At 33.6% G+C, this 18,555-nt stretch overlaps 1 protein-coding gene and 1 non-coding gene across 2 annotated transcripts; both read left to right on the forward strand.

Annotated features, from left to right (window-relative positions):
• Positions 1–3,520: 3,520 nt before the first annotated feature.
• On the forward strand, positions 3,521–3,607 carry TRNAS-GCU (transfer RNA serine (anticodon GCU)). The gene has a single exon. It is a non-coding gene; the product is annotated as a tRNA-Ser (tRNA).
• Positions 3,608–7,293: 3,686 nt separating this feature from the next.
• On the forward strand, positions 7,294–11,721 carry LOC112789852 (uncharacterized). Its single transcript, XM_025831946.3, has 6 exons — positions 7,294–7,573; positions 7,703–7,901; positions 8,479–8,608; positions 8,705–8,905; positions 9,010–9,177; positions 11,068–11,721. Exons 2-6 carry the CDS (start codon positions 7,768–7,770, stop codon positions 11,518–11,520), a joined length of 1,086 nt encoding a protein of 361 aa, XP_025687731.1. The 5' UTR covers positions 7,294–7,573; positions 7,703–7,767; the 3' UTR covers positions 11,521–11,721.
• Positions 11,722–18,555: the final 6,834 nt, after the last annotated feature.

Consider the following 18,555-nt stretch of genomic DNA (forward strand, 5'->3'; position numbering starts at 1 on the left):
AGCTAGTTAGAAATCCTTTATTTTATCAGCCTAATCACTCTTTTGATTTTGGAAAAAAGAATATCTTTATCAATATACTCTTTCTTCTACACATTGATCGCCACCCCGTAATGGAGAATAGCTAATAATTAGGACTCATAACAAAAATAAATAATCCATTCATGGGAAAAGCTTTTCCCGCATCAAGCACTAATATATTTTTAACGTCCAATTAGATGGGGTAATCATTCGATTAAAAAGAATGAAAGCTCGTTGCTTTTTGTTTCTCTATAATTGGAGTTGCCAAGTTCTATCCCTTTATTACTTAAACCCAACTGATTTTGTTCACGAATTCAAACAAAAAAATGGTCCGATCCAATAAGAATGAGATCCTTTTAGAATTCGCTATTGATACGACATGCGGCTTTTTCCATTCATTCCTTTCTGGATCAGTCGTGGTCTTACAAACCCTACCGAGGTTATGGACGAAACAATTGCTTCATAAAAATGTGTAAAAAATGGAGTCGCACTTAAAAGCCGAGTACTCTACCATTGAGTTAGCAACCCCCTCCCCCCTTCAAAAAAAATAGGAAAAATAGGATGCGTAAATAAAAAAAAGATGGACCAACCTTTTCTTTGTCAAGAGTGGTATCCTTTATTCAAATTAAATTAATTCTTTTTTTATTTATTTACCCTTGAATAAAAATAAAATAAAAAAGGAACTTCATGTTTGTATCACAGAAAGTTTAACGAACTCACTATTTGCTAAAAATTGCCTCTGTAACGTGAAGAAATCGATCGATTTCTTCACGATCGGATTATATTTGTTTTCAATACTGTTGTCAATATTAGTGTTGAAAACATAGAATCGTGAAAAACAAATGAATTCAAATTCGAAAAAAAAAATGAAATATTAATATAAATCGAATTTGATTATATTTTTAGTAATTTGTTTTTATTATTATTATATAAATAAATATATTCTAGTTGATATTTGTCAATATTCTTTCTAATTTTTTAGAAAAATTATTAAATTATTAATTCAATTTTTTCTATTTCTCTTTATTGAAATACTCCAATTTAACTATTCCATATCCATTTATTTATATACTCTACATTTCTAGACTCTAATATATATCTAATAGATAAGATATATCTAATCGATTAGAATATAGAACTTTATGGATATAATAAAAAAGAAAAATAAGATATATTATGTTTATGCAATAAATTAAGTATCTTTGTCTTCGGCTCAATCCTTTTTTGAAGATTGAGCCGAGTTTAATTGCAATTATCTAGAACGAACAGTAACCACCGGATTACAAAGTATCCATTGCTGGGAATTCAAATTGATCGCCTTCCATACTTCACAAGCAGCAGCTAATTCAGGACTCCATTTGCTCGCCTCACGGATGATTTCATTACCCTCACGAGCAAGATCACGACCCTCATTCCGAGCCTGTACACATGCTTCGAGAGCTACTCGATTAGCTACGGCACCTGGTGCATTTCCCCAAGGATGCCCTAAGGTTCCACCACCGAATTGGAGTACGGAATCATCTCCAAAGATCTCGGTCAGAGCAGGCATATGCCAAACGTGAATACCCCCTGAAGCAACGGGAAGAACACCTGGTAGAGAAACCCAATCCTGAGTGAAATAAATCCCACGGCTTCGATCTTTTTCAATAAAATCATCACGTAATAAATCAACAAAACCTAAAGTAATATCTCTTTCCCCTTCAAGTTTACCTACTACGGTACCGGCGTGAATATGATCTCCACCAGACAAACGTAACGCTTTAGCTAGTACACGAAAGTGCATACCATGATTCTTCTGTCTATCGATAACTGCGTGCATTGCACGATGGATATGAAGAAGTAGTCCATTATCCCGGCAATAATGAGCCAAACTAGTATTTGCAGTGAATCCCCCTGTTAAGTAATCGTGCATTACGATAGGAGCGCCCAATTCTCTAGCAAATACAGCTCTTTTTATCATTTCTTCGCATGTACCTGCAGTAGCGTTCAAGTAATGCCCTTTGATTTCACCAGTTTCGGCCTGGGATTTAAAAATTGCTTCGGCACAAAATAAGAAACGGTCTCTCCAACGCATAAATGGTTGAGAATTCACATTTTCATCATCTTTGGTAAAATCAAGTCCACCGCGAAGACATTCATAAACTGCTCTACCGTAATTCTTCGCGGATAACCCCAATTTTGGTTTAATAGTACATCCCAATAGGGGGCGACCATACTTGTTTAATTTATCTCTTTCAACTTGGATGCCATGAGGCGGACCTTGGAAAGTTTTAATATAAGAGATAGGGATTCGCAAATCTTCCAGACGTAGGGCGCGAAGGGCCTTGAACCCAAATACATTACCTACAATGGAAGTAAACATGTTAGTAACAGAACCTTCCTCAAAAAGGTCTAAAGGATAAGCTACATAGGCAATATATTGATTTTCTTCGCCAGCAACCGGCTCGATGTTGTAGCATCGTCCTTTGTAACGATCAAGACTGGTAAGCCCATCGGTCCAAACAGTTGTCCATGTACCAGTAGAAGATTCGGCAGCTACCGCGGCACCCGCTTCTTCCGGAGGAACTCCAGGTTGAGGAGTTACTCGGAATGCTGCCAAGATATCAGTATCTTTCGTTTCATACTCAGGAGTATAATAAGTCAATTTATAATCTTTAACACCAGCTTTGAACCCAACACTTGCTTTAGTCTCTGTTTGTGGTGACATAAATCCCTCCCTACAACTCATGAATTAAGAATTATCGCAACAACCAGATCTACTCGACACTACTATACTTAGTAGTTAACGAAACCTTTCACTTCACAAGAATCTTTCAAAAAATGATCAACTAATATTATCAATCAATCCGAATAGTTTGTTATTAAACGATAGTATTTGATTTGCCAAATACATCATTATTATATACTCTTTCATATGTATGGCGCAACCCAATCCTTGGTTTTTCCCAATCTCTTATCCTTTTTTTTAATAAAAAAAATATATCTAATCTAAATAAAAAAGTAATTCTTGACCTTGACAGTAATATATGTTAATCCTAGATGTCAAAATAGTAAAAAAAAAATACTAGGTATAAATTGTATGCTCGCCCATGAAATATGAGCAATAGGTGCCGATGATATAGAAGAACCAAATCGTAAATAAAGTTCAGGTTCGAATCCCATAGAAAATATAGGCGGTATTGTCTATAATTATAGACAAATTCAAGACTTTCGAAAGATTTCATCCAACTAAAAAGAAAAGATTTCATACAAATTGATAATTTAATTCTATTAATTTTTTGAATCATTTGGTTGAAGTTGAAAAATTCAACCATTGCAATGGAGGCAGTACGTTAAACAATTGAATTGTTTGGATGGTACAAACTAGAGTACTAACTCCGATTCAATCTATTATAAATAGAAAAAGAATATATAAGATCTAAACAAAAAAGTCTTTTTTCAACCCCTACTTTGTTTGGTTATGCAATCTAACATAAACAATATATATAGATATCGCAATTGGGGAGAGATGGCTGAGTGGACTAAAGCGTCGGATTGCTAATCCGTTGTACGAATTTTTGTACCGAGGGTTCGAATCCCTCTCTTTCCGTTTCCGCCCGTGAGTTAGTATTTTTTTCTTTTGAATTTTCTATGTTTGATTTTGATAGTTACCAGTTAAAGATGTAAAATAGATAAAATCCTAAAAGTTTTTCAAAATCTAGCACAAACAAGGAAAACATAGAAAACTCAAAATATTTTTTTTATTCTTCACGTCCTGGATTACGTCCCGGATCATTAGATAGGAATCCGAAGATGAAAAGAGAAACAAAGAATATCACTACCGTGTAAACAAATAGTTTTAGAGTAAGCATTCAAAAATCTCTTGCTGCTGAAATTAAAGAGATTAGTACCAACAATGTCAAGCAGGACAAGGAAGCCGATGGTCGATCCCAATTCAATCAGAGTTTGAGAGATGCAATGTTTATCTTTCTTCGACAGGAGTGTGCAAAGTCTTCTCAAGGAGCAAGTGTGAGAGATGTCAGTCAATAAATGCAGAAAATTGAGGTATACCTTTAGAAACTTATATACTTTGCATGAGCTCTCATATTGCACGATTATTGTTAATAAAAACTTTTTTCTCAAATTCTTGGGTGCTTGATACAGGAGCTGTTGATCATGTATCACACTCATTGCATTTTTTTTTATAAATTTTAGACATATTAAGTCAATTCTGGTAAAATTACCAGATAGAACACACACAACTGCAACTATAAGTGAAATTGTGGTATTTTTAACTACATTCTATCTTATGGACGTGCTGTATATACCAAGTTTCAACTTCAATCTTTTATCTATTTCTAAAATTTATAAAAGGCCTGTATTATGAATGTGTTTTTACTGACAAACTTTGTGAGATACAGAATCAGACCTCTTTAAAGATGATTGTCACAGCTAGAGCAAAACATGGATTATACATGATAAATTTTCCTGCATTAGAGTTAGCACATAAGGATAACATGGAAAATACAACATACAATAGGAGTAATAGGATTTTAGATATGCAAAGTCATAATGACAAGATTTTACTTTCTTCTAATCTTAGGGCAGAAAATTTGGTTACACAAATTTCATATTTTTCTATTGAAAATTTATGGCATTTCAGTTTGGCTCATGTACCACAAAGCAAATTTGATGTAATCAAACAAATATATCCTTGTGTGCATAATTTTCTATATCTACTTGCTATAAATCATGTGACTTTTGCTATTATACCAAGCAAAAACGATTACCATATACCCTTAGTGAAACAATTTTGATTTAATACATATCGATATCTGGAGAGCCAATGTCACTTATTTTTCTACAAGAGTATAAATATTTTTTAACTGTAATAGATGATAAAATCAAATTTGTATGGATTTATTTCATAAAATTAAAAAATCAGAAGCCAACAGTTTGGTTCAAAATTTTGTTGCATATGTGAAAACTCATTTTAATTCTTAAGTAAAGATTATCTGAATTGGCAATGGTCCTGAGTTTAAACTTGATATTTTTTATAATTCACAGGGTATAATGCATCAAATATCATGTGTTGCGACACTTCAACAAATAGTGTTGTTGAGCAGAAACACCAACATATTCTTAACATTGCAAGAGAATTAATATTTCAACCATCCTTGCCAAAAAAATTTTGGAATTTCGCTATTGGTTTAGCTGTTCATTTAATTAATAGGCCAACCATCCTTCAACCCCTCTTTATCATTTTCCTTCTCAAATTTCAACATTTCAGAAATTGATAACAGTTCACCAGCCGCAAAGCACTCTATCAAGAAATCTAAAAAGAGATTTTCTTCCTCATTTCTCTCCAAAGCCTCAAGAACTTGCATTGGCTCCGGGCACCAATACAACAAAAATTTCTCTATCAACTCACCATCCAAATAGAAAAGGTATTCGGTCTCTGATGACCAAATCTTTACAAACATAGATTTAAAACTTTTGAAGGAAGATTTATATAACAAAAACGAGGAATAACCAGAGAAGCTACGAAGGTTAATCCATAAACCTTTTCGCACTCCTTTAGACTGGAACAAAGAAAAGAAAATGCTTTGAGACGCGAGAAAATCTAAAAAAATCATCAAGAATTCAAAAGCTCATAAAAATGCCCACGAATTTGGATGTAACTGCGAAGGTGCGCAGCTCAATTGAGTCAAAACCCTGCATTCAAACTCAGTAAAAAAGAACCTCAAATGAAGTTCTGCCAAACAGGGCGTATATATAAAAATACGCCCAGTTTCCTCTTTTCTCGCAAACCCTCTCTTCACTACTACTGGGGAGTATTTTAACACCAATACCAACATTGTCTTTAACCAACTTTTCAAAGTTTTGAGCTCTTGCAAAGACTCAGCGTCATAATATGAAAAGGCATAGTGCTTCATATCAACATGCACCCGGTTATAAGGGTTCTCCCTTTTTATCTCAACTACTTTTTCTTTCTCTCTTTGAAACTAAAAGACAAGGAGAAAAAAAAGAGACATTAACCTTTTGACGACATGTCCTTTTCAACACCTGCACAAGAAGATTAGTGTGACAAATTGTGTCTCTTTCCAAGACAAAGACGATAATAAAGGCCACTACACCCCCACTAAGTGGCTGATCCAGTGAAACTGTTCACTTCCCATCATAAATGAACGGTATAGATATTTTCTAGAGAAACAAACACAAATTTATTACAACAAAACCTACAAAGTTACCATTTATTGTCATTATTATTAATTGTTATTATTTTTTATTATTTTTATAATTATTATTTCACTGTTTTATCAAAACCCAAGCTTGATGAAGGACGACGTGCGTTGAGTTCGGGGGTTAACATATTCGTATCCAGCTGAGGTATAACTGCACGACAAAAGCTCAACTTGCTAAACGCAAATTTGGCAAGTCAAGCTTAGAGGCTATGTACCGTACCTCTAATACGTCGGTGAAATCGCGTTATACCTCTGAGGAACTAATCGAATTCAAAAAGGATAACTGTTGACTACAATAAACTTCTTCCACATATCTCGTACTTCCTAAGATCTTGGCACCTGATATATCGAAAGTCACCAACGAATAATTTACCTGCAGCGACTATAAATAAAAGACCCAGCCGAGGATAAGAGGCTGACTTGAGTGTCAGAATTCTTTTTGCAAATACCATATTTGGGTCCGAATTCAAGAAGTTACTTCCCTACTAGACAAAAGGCTTCAAAAGCTCACAGAATAGCAAGGAGCCGACCTATAGCACGGAGAGCATCCTAACCAGAACAAAAGTGTTTGACAAATTTTCTGGTAGTAAAAGTAAAAATAGAAAAAAATTAAAAATTTTTTTTTAAAAATTATAATTTATATCTTTTTTAAAAAGATATTTTTAAACAAAACATATTTTTCATAAAATAAATAAATAAATAATATCTTTATATTATTATATTTAAATATAATTAATAGATAAAAAATTTTTTACATAAAATATTTAAATATAAATTTATTTTTATTTTCTTAAATAAAAAAAACTAAAAAATTATTTTTTTTAAAAACTCATCTAAAGAAAACTTATGAATAATAAGAACGAACAATGTAATTTTTCTAATGAAAAGTATCACTGATTTTTATGGGACATCTGGAATAATTTTTTTTTTCATTTATTTTGTATTTTGATGACCTATTAGTCTATTACAATCGAATCGAAGGATACGAAATTAATTTTTAAGAAATAAAAATAATTGTTAAAAACTAAAGTGTCTTGAATAAAACTAAAGTAACTTCGTTATGACCAATTTGGTATTTATTCTAAAATTTATTTCTCTCGGAAAATTCTCCCCAACCCACACTATACCTTCTCTTTCAAAAATCAACACAACACCGCTGTCTTCTCTTCCAGCTCCTACCAGCTTGCCACCACCGCCCCGCCCTTCATCTCCTGCCACCACCTCCGCCATCGATACAAGCTTCTTGCCGCCGCCGATTATCGTTTCTCTTCGATTCTTCTTCACGCCGCAGCCTCCATTTCCTTCCTCCGCCGACGCAGGCTTACGTCGAGGTAACGCCCCCGCCATCATCTCCCCAGTTCTTGAACCCTAGAACCGTTTTTGCACTCGTAAACATATATTATATTATTCTGATTATCATTTCTAACTGATTCTTCTGATTATCAATTCGGTCTTTACAGAACAAGCAACGAAGTTGGAAGTGATAGTCAAAGATAAGTAGACAGATACATATTGTATTGGAGAGATGTCGCGGACGCTGGTGCAGCCGATAGGGCAGAAGAGGCTGACCAACGTGGCCGTCGTGCGACTCAAGAAGCATGGCATGCGCTTTGAGATCGCCTGCTACCCCAATACTGTCCTCGCTTGGCGTTCCGGCGTGTAAGCGATCCTTCTACCTATTTTACTTCTTCCTATGCTTTTAAATTGCGGTTGCAATCTGAAAATATGGAAAATGTAATGAAACTGTAGTGGCACTCAAGATGTAGTCCGAATACGGGTTTGGTTTTGTAAGGCTACGTTTGGGTATTTCTAGTCCTCTCTGTTAGGAAATACAAAAAATTTGTGTGTCTCTGTTCACTCCATACCAAGTAAGTTTATGTGTCTCGGTTTCTGTCTCAAGCAATATCCAAACTGAACCTGGAAGGAAGGAGTTTTGCAAATAGAGAAAGTGAGGGGCGAGTCACCTTTAGATCAGTAGCTTTCATTTTGAGTTCCACAAATATCCTCACTTTTGAAGCCAAATCCTCTTAATTCTGCTGATTAAAACCATGAACACGTCGGTGTGTTTTGGTTTCAGGATCTTCTGCATGAGACACTGAAATTATTCTTCTTGGTTTGTAACACCGAATTTAGTAAGAAGTTGAAAATTATGCAAAAATTGTATGATTAATTTTGGAAACAGAAAATTAATAATGATGAAAACAGATGACATTTTACATTTGTTTTTCAATAACAGGGAGAAGGACCTGGATGAAGTGTTGCAGTCACATACTGTTTATTCCAATGTTTCCAAAGGTGTTCTTGCCAAGTCAAAGGATTTGATTGCTGCTTTTGGGACCGATGATCAGACCAAGATATGCTTAGAGGTCAGATAAAAGAAAAATGATGATGATGATGATAATAATCAAGGAAAAAATGTTTGGTGGATGATTGATTAATAAAATGCTGTGTTTTTGTTGCAGGTTTTGAAGAAAGGGGAACTTCAGGTTGCCGGGAAAGAAAGGGAATCCTTGCTGTCGAGTCAGTTCAGGGATATTGCCACCATTGTGATGCAGAAGACATACAATCCTGAGACGCAGCGCCCTTACACTATTAGCATGATTGAGCGCCTGATGAGGGACATTCATTTTGCTGTTGATCCAAATAGCAGTTCCAAGAAGCAGGTCGGGTCTTTTGCATCACTTTTCATTCAACATCTTCACTTTTTAACTGGTTCTGTTTTATAATTATGGTAATTAGTGAAAAGTGGAACCTGTTGTTTATACAGGCTTTGGAGCTGATTCAGGAGCTTCAAAAGCATTACCCTATAAAACGATGTCCGTTAAGAATCCGAGTTGCTGCTCCTGAGGAGGAAGTGCCTGCCCTTTTAGAAAAGTTGAATGAGTGGAAGTCTACCATTATCTCTAAAGAAGGATCTTCTGGTCAGCTATCTGTTGTAAGTCTTTATTTATCCTTCAATTCTTACAAACAAGTTTGGTATGTGTTTCAATTCCTTTATCAATTTTGTACCATTTGTTTTTATGCTTGGTTAGTCTTGGCAAAGTATATCTTGAAATAAAACCTATGTTTGGATAAGATTGTTATGATGGTATGTGATGAATGGAATGGCATTGAATAAAGTTTCCATCTAACTGTCAGATATGTTGAGAGATTGGAAAGCTGTGTCTTATAGTTTTCTTCCCCTTTGCTGTTGCCAAGGGGAACTCATATTTCAATCCTGTATTATCCATGTCCCCATCATGAAATTCTTCTTTTTATCCCCCCTAAATTAATAATAATAATAAAACATGAACAGATCAACTTGACACTCTATCACTATATGTCTATATCTGTGTGTTCATCGCTTGTTGAATATGTATACTAACAAAATTGTGCGGCACATGTCTCCAATAACTGGCCACACCATTTAATTATTTATTATATATTTTTCTTCATTTTGATTGGAAAGCCATTTAAAATCTAAAGATGAATGTTATCCTTGTACCATTGAGATTTGTGTCTGATTCTTAAAATCTCGTCTTGTGAGCCCTAGTTAGTTTAGTTCTTATTCATTTCCTTTGCTAGTCTATGTAATTTGTGTATGTGTAGTGAAAGTAGAAATCTTAAATATTTTTCGGAAATGCTAATTAGAAATGCTGCTCCATGTATTTTCTGGAAGGGGCTTAAAAATAGCTAATCATTATGAATAGATTTGTGCCATGTCCAAAAATTTTTTGTCCCGTGCTAGTGCTATTCAAGCATTGATATATGTGAGTTTTGCTCTGTGGTCCTTGGACTAGCTTTGTGGTACGAAGGTTTGGCATTTAACATTGAAGGGTAAGGGGAAACAGAGGCGTGTAAATGAGGAGGATGAGGAGATTAAGGGTCAAGTTTTGTTAATGTTGTTGAGGAGTACTTATTTAAAAGCAGAAACTGAATCATTTGGCATTTGGCATTTAAAAATGTAGGTATTTTTAAGAGTACTACCCCAAATCGGTCTCTTAGAAATTTTTAGTTATCAACAAATTTTAATCATAAAATAGTCCCACATTAGTTTGTTCGCCTATATGGAGGGACTGATTGAGATTTTTAAAAATTTTTAGGTATTGTTATATCTTTATCAAATAAAGATAAGATTTGATTTCTCTAATTTTTACCAAAATTTGACATGAGGATTGGTTAGTCTAACAAAATAAAAGGTCAGAGACTGATTTGGTGATTAACATTTGATCAGGATTAAAGTGTCTGACTAAAAGTTCCTTGGGGGACTGATTTGGAATGACTCATAAAATTTATAAGATATATTAGAAGTTAGTGGTTTCCAAGCTTTAGAAATCAATTTCTCTCAGTTCTACTGTTTCAAATTTTGGGAGAATGCTTTCCTGAAAGACAAAAAGATAATTATTTTCTGTTTCTAGAAAATCAGATATAGACAACACTAGAAATTTCAGAAGTATTGAAGAGAGAGAGAGAGTGAAAAACCAGTACTCCTTTTGGTGCTAAAATCACAAACAAATGTGCTCTAACACTTGGCAGTGACAACACATGGCACAGAACTGGCATTATAAGAGAGATTTATTTTCTTGCATTTATTTTTACTTGTTGAAGTTTGTACCTATAATCTAGCATAGTAGCATTAATATACATCAAGAAGTAACGACCAATTCAGTTGTTGCCATTACCTGATTTTGTTGGATATTGGCCATGTTATTTATTGGTTTTTAGCAACGTTCAATCTGTTTAGAACTTGTGTAGTTAGAAATTTCCTTTTCCGTTGTGTATATGGTTAATCTTGAATATGCTAAAATGTGGAGGAAAATTGATATGGTTTCTGATTGGGTTGCAGATCTTTGAATTGGAACCAGGTCTATATAAGGGTTGTCATGACTTCGTTGTGAACAACATGCATGGAAGATTTGAGGTTCTTGCACACTCTCTTTATGTGGATGGGGATACCCAGGTAGAACAATACACTGATGATTATGAGGATATGCCTCCACCGATGACCAAAGAAACTCGCGAATCTGTTCTTGAATTGAATGATAAACTTCAAAAGCAGACAATTTCATCTACGAGTAGGCTGCCTCCTGAGATGCAACAACAAAAGGCAAACAAGTGCAGCACATGCAATGTTTCTTTTGAGGACTCTAAACAGTACAGGGAACACCACAAGAGTGAGTGGCACAAGCACAATATGAAGCGCAAGACGAGGCAACTCCCACCCCTTACCGAGGAAGAGTGCTTGGCAGACATGGAACTGGGTGACTCAAAATCTGATTTGAAGGATTATTCATTTTGAGTTGATAATCATCAAATTGTAGATGTTACTGGATAATCATCTAATTCGAGTCTAGTGTGTATACTTAGTTCAATTTTGTCTTGCATAGTCTGAGTGATAGTAAAATGCTTAACCAATGCTTACATGGGAATACTTGTAATAAAAATACTCCAAAGTAGTCTATGTCTTTTCAAGGATTAATGCTTCCCAATTTTCTCTTAACTTGATGTGTAGATTTCGTTTTGGTGAGGGTAAAAGAAAGAAAAAAAAAAAAAGAAAAGAAAACAGGAACAAGCTCAGGTCAAGGCTACTGAGGCATATCCTTCTGCAACCAACACGAAGAGGCCGAGTCTTCTCTGGTCCCTTTCTTTGCCATCCAATCAGTTCAAACTGCATCGACCACCTCTGCACCTGCTTCAGCTCGAAAATATGCAGGATTAAGTTAGCTTCAGCATGCTCATGATGGATTCTCCAATGGGGATACCAATCCAAAGGCTTCTAAAGTCAGTCTCACAAATCAGGAGCAGGAATTTAGGATATCAGCCTCCAAAGTCATAGACAACCCCCTGCCAAATGCTGCAGAATTCATCACGAAGAACGCTTGTGCCCGACACTTTCCCGGAACAACCATGAATCCAATTACCATGGTAGTCACGTAGAACAAACCATAATATGCTCTATGCGTTCTGGGAAGATGCTTCCATCACAGTTCAGCTTGGAAAAGCTAGTATTTGGGCAAGTTCAAGAGGCAAGGAGAGGATAGAAGTTCAAATTGAAAATCGAATTGAGGGTCGATTTCAGGTCTTCCATTAGCAATTGAGCTCAGCACGCTACCTTAGCAGCAGAATTGGTTGAATTGTTGAATACCTGGTAGTTTCTATTCATCAAGACACCAAATACTAGCTGGAATCATTTCTCGATAGGGGAGTGATCCAATGCCACACTGCGAGTTAGAAGCCAATCATATCCCCTCTTGGTTGAGTAATCCTCTGATTCTGCCTTTTCCCATTTCCACCCCGTGCTTTTCCATTAATGAAACACATTGGGTTATGCTAAGAATTTCAAGCTTGAGAGGTTCAGGAATAGAAGAAATAACTTGGTTTTAAGTGCCACTGATTATTATAAGTCACAATTACGGAAGTCAATCTCTAAAATGTTTATAACCAAGGTGGGTTGGTCTAGTGGTTAGTTCACTAGTCTGCTTAAGCAAGTGTTGGGAGTTCGAAAGTATCGCGACGGATTAGTTCTTGACCTGTCGAGTTAGGGGATACCGTGGAAAACAAAAAAAATCTCTAATATGCATTCTTTCCATAGCCATCCCTGGTTGCATCCATTTGTAAAACCAAAAGGGACCGGTTAAATCTCCTACACCCCACACAAAGTCACAAACCCCTCCTTAAAGGTTTGAGCCGTTTTGACAATAGCTTTCCAAGTTCAGGAGGCTAAGCCTCTAGCCTTAACAAATAAATTGTGTTTTTTTTTTTTCAAATATTTGGCAAAATCACGAACCATTATAATAATGTTAGTTTACAAACCTCGTTAATGAACTGAACTCTCTTTTCTAATTTCTACTCTCTTCTCTATCTCAACTATCTCTATCTCTATAAGTTGGAACCGTGTCTCCAATTCTGTCCATCGTGACATGTGTCACTCTCCTAAAATCGCAACTTGCGTCTCCCAAAAATGCTGTCACCTGCATGCCAGCACCTGCAAAACGCAGGTCATGTTTTGTAGAAAAAGCTACAAAAAAGCAGTCAAAGCATGGTTGGCCTTATCTCCTGCATGCATGCAATAAGCCACGTGTCATCGTATCAGCGTTCCTGAACCTACAAAATGCAGGTCACATTTTTGCCAAACCCAAGCTGCTTTTTGCAGCTCTGCGGCTGCAACGACCCATATATCATTAATAGAGAAATATAGGTACACAGTAAATTTTAAAGATGTGATTACATGGTAAAACTCAAACCACATATTTTAAAGTCACATTTTTTATTTAAAATCGTAACTCTTCACAAAGAAAAGCGTCACCTAATAGAAAAAAGTAAATTAGAAGATTTAAGAGAAAAAATAATTAAGTTATCAAAATTAATAGATCAAAAAATTAATGATTTTAACTAGTGTTAACTGTAATGACACCGAATTCTTAAAATCAATACAAAATGATTTTTCTCAAAATCTCTATTTTACTATAAGTTTTATCGAAGGACTTCAAAAACTCGAAAAAACTTATTTTTCACACGGAATTTTAAAAAATGTTACCATGGAGATGATTCACCACATCTTTATCATACCTTTAACCCACAATTAAATTCTATAGTAGACATGCTTGAAGAAATATTAGTATCCATAAAATTTCAAAGAAATAAGGAAAAAGAGAATCCCAAAGAAGAAAAATTTCAAAATATAATCAACATAACAGATTTAAAAGTAAAACCACCACTAAAATTATGAATATTGAAAAAAATTAGAAGAAGTTACAATGTTTTTTAAACAATTAAAAATGGCTCAAGAAAATAATATTATGGAACAGGGATTTTAAATAGAAGAAGAATTAGTAAATTTTGAAAATATAGAAAATGAAGAACACATCCTAGATTATTCTAGTGACGAAGAACCAGCAATTCCAATACAAGTAAAAAATGAAGCTGGAACATCTAAGAATAATCAATCTCAATTTAAATGGGAAACAGGTTTTGATAATTATGCTTTTAAAAAAGGGTTTATAAGTAAAGATTCAAAATATACAAAAATACCATCAAAATATGTTCCTAAATCCAGAAAATGAAAGGAGATAGAATGCTCGATCTAGACTGTAAAAAGAATGAAAAAGAAATTTTCGAAAACTGGTTAAATTCCTTCTTATTAGAAGCCTTTACCAATCCAAAACTTAGTGAATTATCTGGAAGAGACATTTGGAATTACATAGGGTTTCATACTAAAGGAACTATAAGAGATTATATGACATCAATAGAAAACCAAATAATAGAAGAATTAACAGTAAAAACAACAGCTTATGATAAGATATTATATATAATGATGATTCTATATAAAGAATTTTTTGGAAAAAATATTATAGATCATAGACAAGAAGTCTATAATAAAGAATATCAAGAAGCAAAAAATCATTTAGCTAATATTCAGATATATGATTTATGTAATGTGGAGTCTTATATATGTGAATACAGAATACATTATTACAAATTAAAAGAAGAAGATAAAAATCATTATCTTAGTATGTATATAACAAAACTTCCATATCCTGCTAATGAATTTATAATGGGAAGATTTATAAGAGAATAAATAGAGGGACAATTGAAAATAATTTTGGTGGAGCAACCTCTGCAATAAGAGAGGAAATAAAAGAACGTTGTATGCAAGAAGCGACTCAAAAAAGATTTGCAAATATAATTAGAATTTGCTGTCAGGATAATGAAGAGATACCTCAAAAATATGGTCTTAATAAAAACCTTCAAAGAAAAAGAAAATATCAATTTAGAAAAGAAAATACTATCCAAACTCGAGAAAAAAAAGGTATTTAGGAAAGAAAATAACAATAAAAATAAAAGACAAAAAAATAACTATTACTCAAATAAAAAAGAAAATTGTAAGTGTTGGTATTGCAAGAAGAAGGACACTATGCAAATGAATGTCCAAAAAAGAAGGATAAAAAGGATCTCCTAAACAAATAGAAATTGCTAAGTCTTGTTTCATGGAACCATTAGAGGAATCTGATGATAATTAGACTATATTTTTGAATATGTCTCAGAAATAGACTCAGAGATTGAGTAATAATGCACATTTATTACTATAAAATAACAGAAAGTTTATAAATCTTTCATAGATTCTGGAGCAACACAATACTTTGCTAGTTCAAATATAAACTTGATTGGAAAAAATTAAAGAAACCATTAAGAGTTAGAATAGCTGACAAATCAATACATAAAATTGACCAAAAAGCAGAGATGGCTGAAATTTTTATTCAAAATTATAGTTCATTGTTCCATCTATATATATGTTAAATTCTGGAATGGATTTTATCATAGGAAATAACTTTTTAAGGCTATATCATCCATTCATTCAAGAATTAACATATATAGTTTTAAAAGCGCCACACGATTCTTCAATAAATCAAAAATCAAAACGCATAAAAATACCAACTACTACTATAGATAAGATTCTAATTTAAGATATTTTCTATATTAGAGACATGTATTTAAATTTATACTTCAGATAAAAATTCTAAAAATAATCTTGAAATAAAGATAGAAGAATTTTTGGATGAATCTGTGCTGAAAATCCTTATATATTAAAAATACAATAACGAATTAGTAAACATTAAATTAAAAGATCCTACAAAAGAGATAAATGTTCCAAATAAAATTTCTTATTCCGTAAGAGATAGAGAAGAGTTCTCATTAGAATGTAGAGATCTTTTAGAAAAAGGAATTATAAGATTAAGTAAAAGTCCTCATGCGGCTCCAGCCTTTTATGTCGAAAACAATAATGAAATTAAAAAGGGAAAACGAAGAATGGTTATTAACTATAAGAAGATGAATGAAGCAACTATTGGTGATGCTCATAAACTTCCAAGAAAAGATTCTATTTTAGAAAAATCAAAGGAGCAACTTGGTTTTCATCTCTTGATGCAAAATTAGAATATTGCAACTTCTTTAGACGAAGAAACAAAGAAATTAACTGCTTTTACTTGCCCAACAAAAGAATCAACAAGTGTGTTGCTCTATGAATGGAATGTATTACCATTCGAATTAAAACAAGCCCTAGGTATTTATCAAAGATTTATGGAAGAAAACTAAAAAGTTAAATGAATTTGTTTTAGTGTACATTGATGATATACTAGTTTTTACAAAACAGGATTAAAGAAGATCATCTCAAAAATTATTAATAGTTTTAGAAAGATGTAAAGAAAAATGATTAGTTCTTAGCAAAAAGAAAGCAAGAATAGCAAAATAAAAATAGAGTTTCTTGGATTAATTCTATCCACCAAGGAAAGCTAAAACTTTCAACCAAATGTTCTAGAAAAGGTAAATTTATTTCCTAATAAAATAGAAGATAGGAAACAATTACAAAGATTTTTAGGATGTATAAATTATATTTCTGATCAATGATTTTTAAAGAATATAACAGAATACACTAAAGCTTATTTCCAAAAATAACTACTAAAAAAGAATGGAAAATGGGATGAAAAAGATAATATGCAAATTCAAAGAATTAAAGAATTATGCGAAAAAACTTCCAGAACTTTATATTCCAGAAGAAATGACTATTTAATAGTAGAAAACAGATGCTTCAACATAACCTGGTCAGGTTGTCTAAAAGCTAAGAAAGCTATAAAAAGTTTGGAACAAGAAAAGAATCACTAGATTCTAAATATTCCCTAAAGGAATTACTTTGCAGATATTTTCAAGGACTTTTACTTCAATAGAACAGAGATATAACCACTCATGAAAAGGAAACTCTAGCAGCAATTAAATCTCTTAAGAAATGGAAATTGATTTACTACCCAGAGAATTTACATTAATGACAGATTCAGTTACCTAACAGGTTTCATACATATATAATTTAAAGTTGATTATAATCATGGGCGATTGGTAAGATGGCAATTATTTTTGTTACCAATATCCAATAAAAATTGAATATATTAAGGGTGACAAAAATGTTATTGCAGATACATTAACAAGAGAATGGAGTTCGTCTACAACGCATTAGATCAGAAATTCAAAAATATGAGCAAGAACTCGAAAAATGCAGCATTGCCAGCAATAAGGACACAGATCCAATCTCTTAAGAAGGCCATTGAGACAATGAAATCAACACAACAAGCAAAACCATCAGAGTTCAGCCAGCTAAGCATGTGGACAAATCAGGTGAAAAAAATTTCAGAAATAAAACAATTGCTGAAATTATTAAAAAATCTACCCAAGATAAAAAATATTATTAATTTATAATGCCCCATGAAAGGAGTATATGATGCCTGGGAAAAAGCAGCACCATTCACACATCAATCAAGATAATTCATAAAAGAGGGTTTTCTAACACTGGAAGGCAAAGGAATCCTTTCAGGGAATATGGAGCTCTCCATCCAGAGCAAACCCTAAAAAGAGCAGATAAAAGCTCCAATTCAAACCCAGAGAACAGGATAATAAGAAAACATTCCTACAAGGGCTGAAATCAAGGAAAAGAAAAGGGTTTTGTAGAACAAATCTCAGGAAAACCCTTAACATAGTCCTGAATTGACTGAAGAAAAAAGGACAATTTTGGGATATTATCCTATTGCTAAAGAACAGCTAACAAAGCTGTATATTTCCAGATGCTTCCCGTCTGACACCTATCAGTTTTCTAGTATGATTAATTGATACATTTTTATTTTTAATGATCAATATTAGTGATTCCCTGCGGATTCGTTGATGCAGTAAAGAGATTTAAAAATATGATTGACAATGTAATCCAAGGGATATATCCCTAAATTTACAAACAGTCAACCTATTTAATGAAAAGAAGAATGCTTGGTTCCAGCACCCAAGTAATATCATGTCGTCTTCCCAGAAAATTTTTTTAACGCATTGATCAGAATTCAAGATTAACATTTAACGTCATGGAGGAAAGGGTAGCCAGCAACTTATCTGGACTTTTAGAAAAGCTTCCTGAAGGGATAAAGAGGAATCTCTGCTATTTGATAAAAGACAGAGAAGATCACAAATGCCAGCTATGTGCCTCAGAGATATCTGAAGAAAGCAATAATGAAACGGAATCAACTCACATGATGAAGGAAGAAGACATGCATCTGAGGGTCACATGATAAAAGAGGAGGACAGTGCATCTGAAGCATCTCTTAACATTATTGCATAGTGACGTAAGCACTTAGGTCATAGAGCACCAACAATGTAGCTGGTGCAAGAAAAACAAACAATGACGTAAGCAATGACGTCATAAGAAGGGTAAGGATGGGAATTGTCCATCAAACCCAACTATTATAAATAGGATGCTTAGGCAATTGTAGAAATCATCAGAAAATAGAAAGCAGAAGGCTAAGAGTAC

This window comes from Arachis hypogaea, chromosome 1 (assembly GCF_003086295.3).
Source record: "Arachis hypogaea cultivar Tifrunner chromosome 1, arahy.Tifrunner.gnm2.J5K5, whole genome shotgun sequence".
Taxonomy (NCBI): domain Eukaryota; kingdom Viridiplantae; phylum Streptophyta; class Magnoliopsida; order Fabales; family Fabaceae; genus Arachis; species Arachis hypogaea.

What these genes read in the sequence shown, in the direction of transcription:
- LOC112789852 (XM_025831946.3), top strand. Translation starts at nt 7,768, where the DNA reads ATGTCGCGGACGCTGGTGCAGCCGATAGGGCAGAAGAGGCTGACCAAC. An exon ending in CTCGCTTGGCGTTCCGGCGT is followed by an intron (nt 7,902 to 8,478) that starts GTAAGCGATCCT and finishes TTTCAATAACAG; the next exon opens with GGAGAAGGACCTGGATGAAG. An exon ending in CTTCTGGTCAGCTATCTGTT is followed by an intron (nt 9,178 to 11,067) that starts GTAAGTCTTTAT and finishes ATTGGGTTGCAG; the next exon opens with ATCTTTGAATTGGAACCAGG.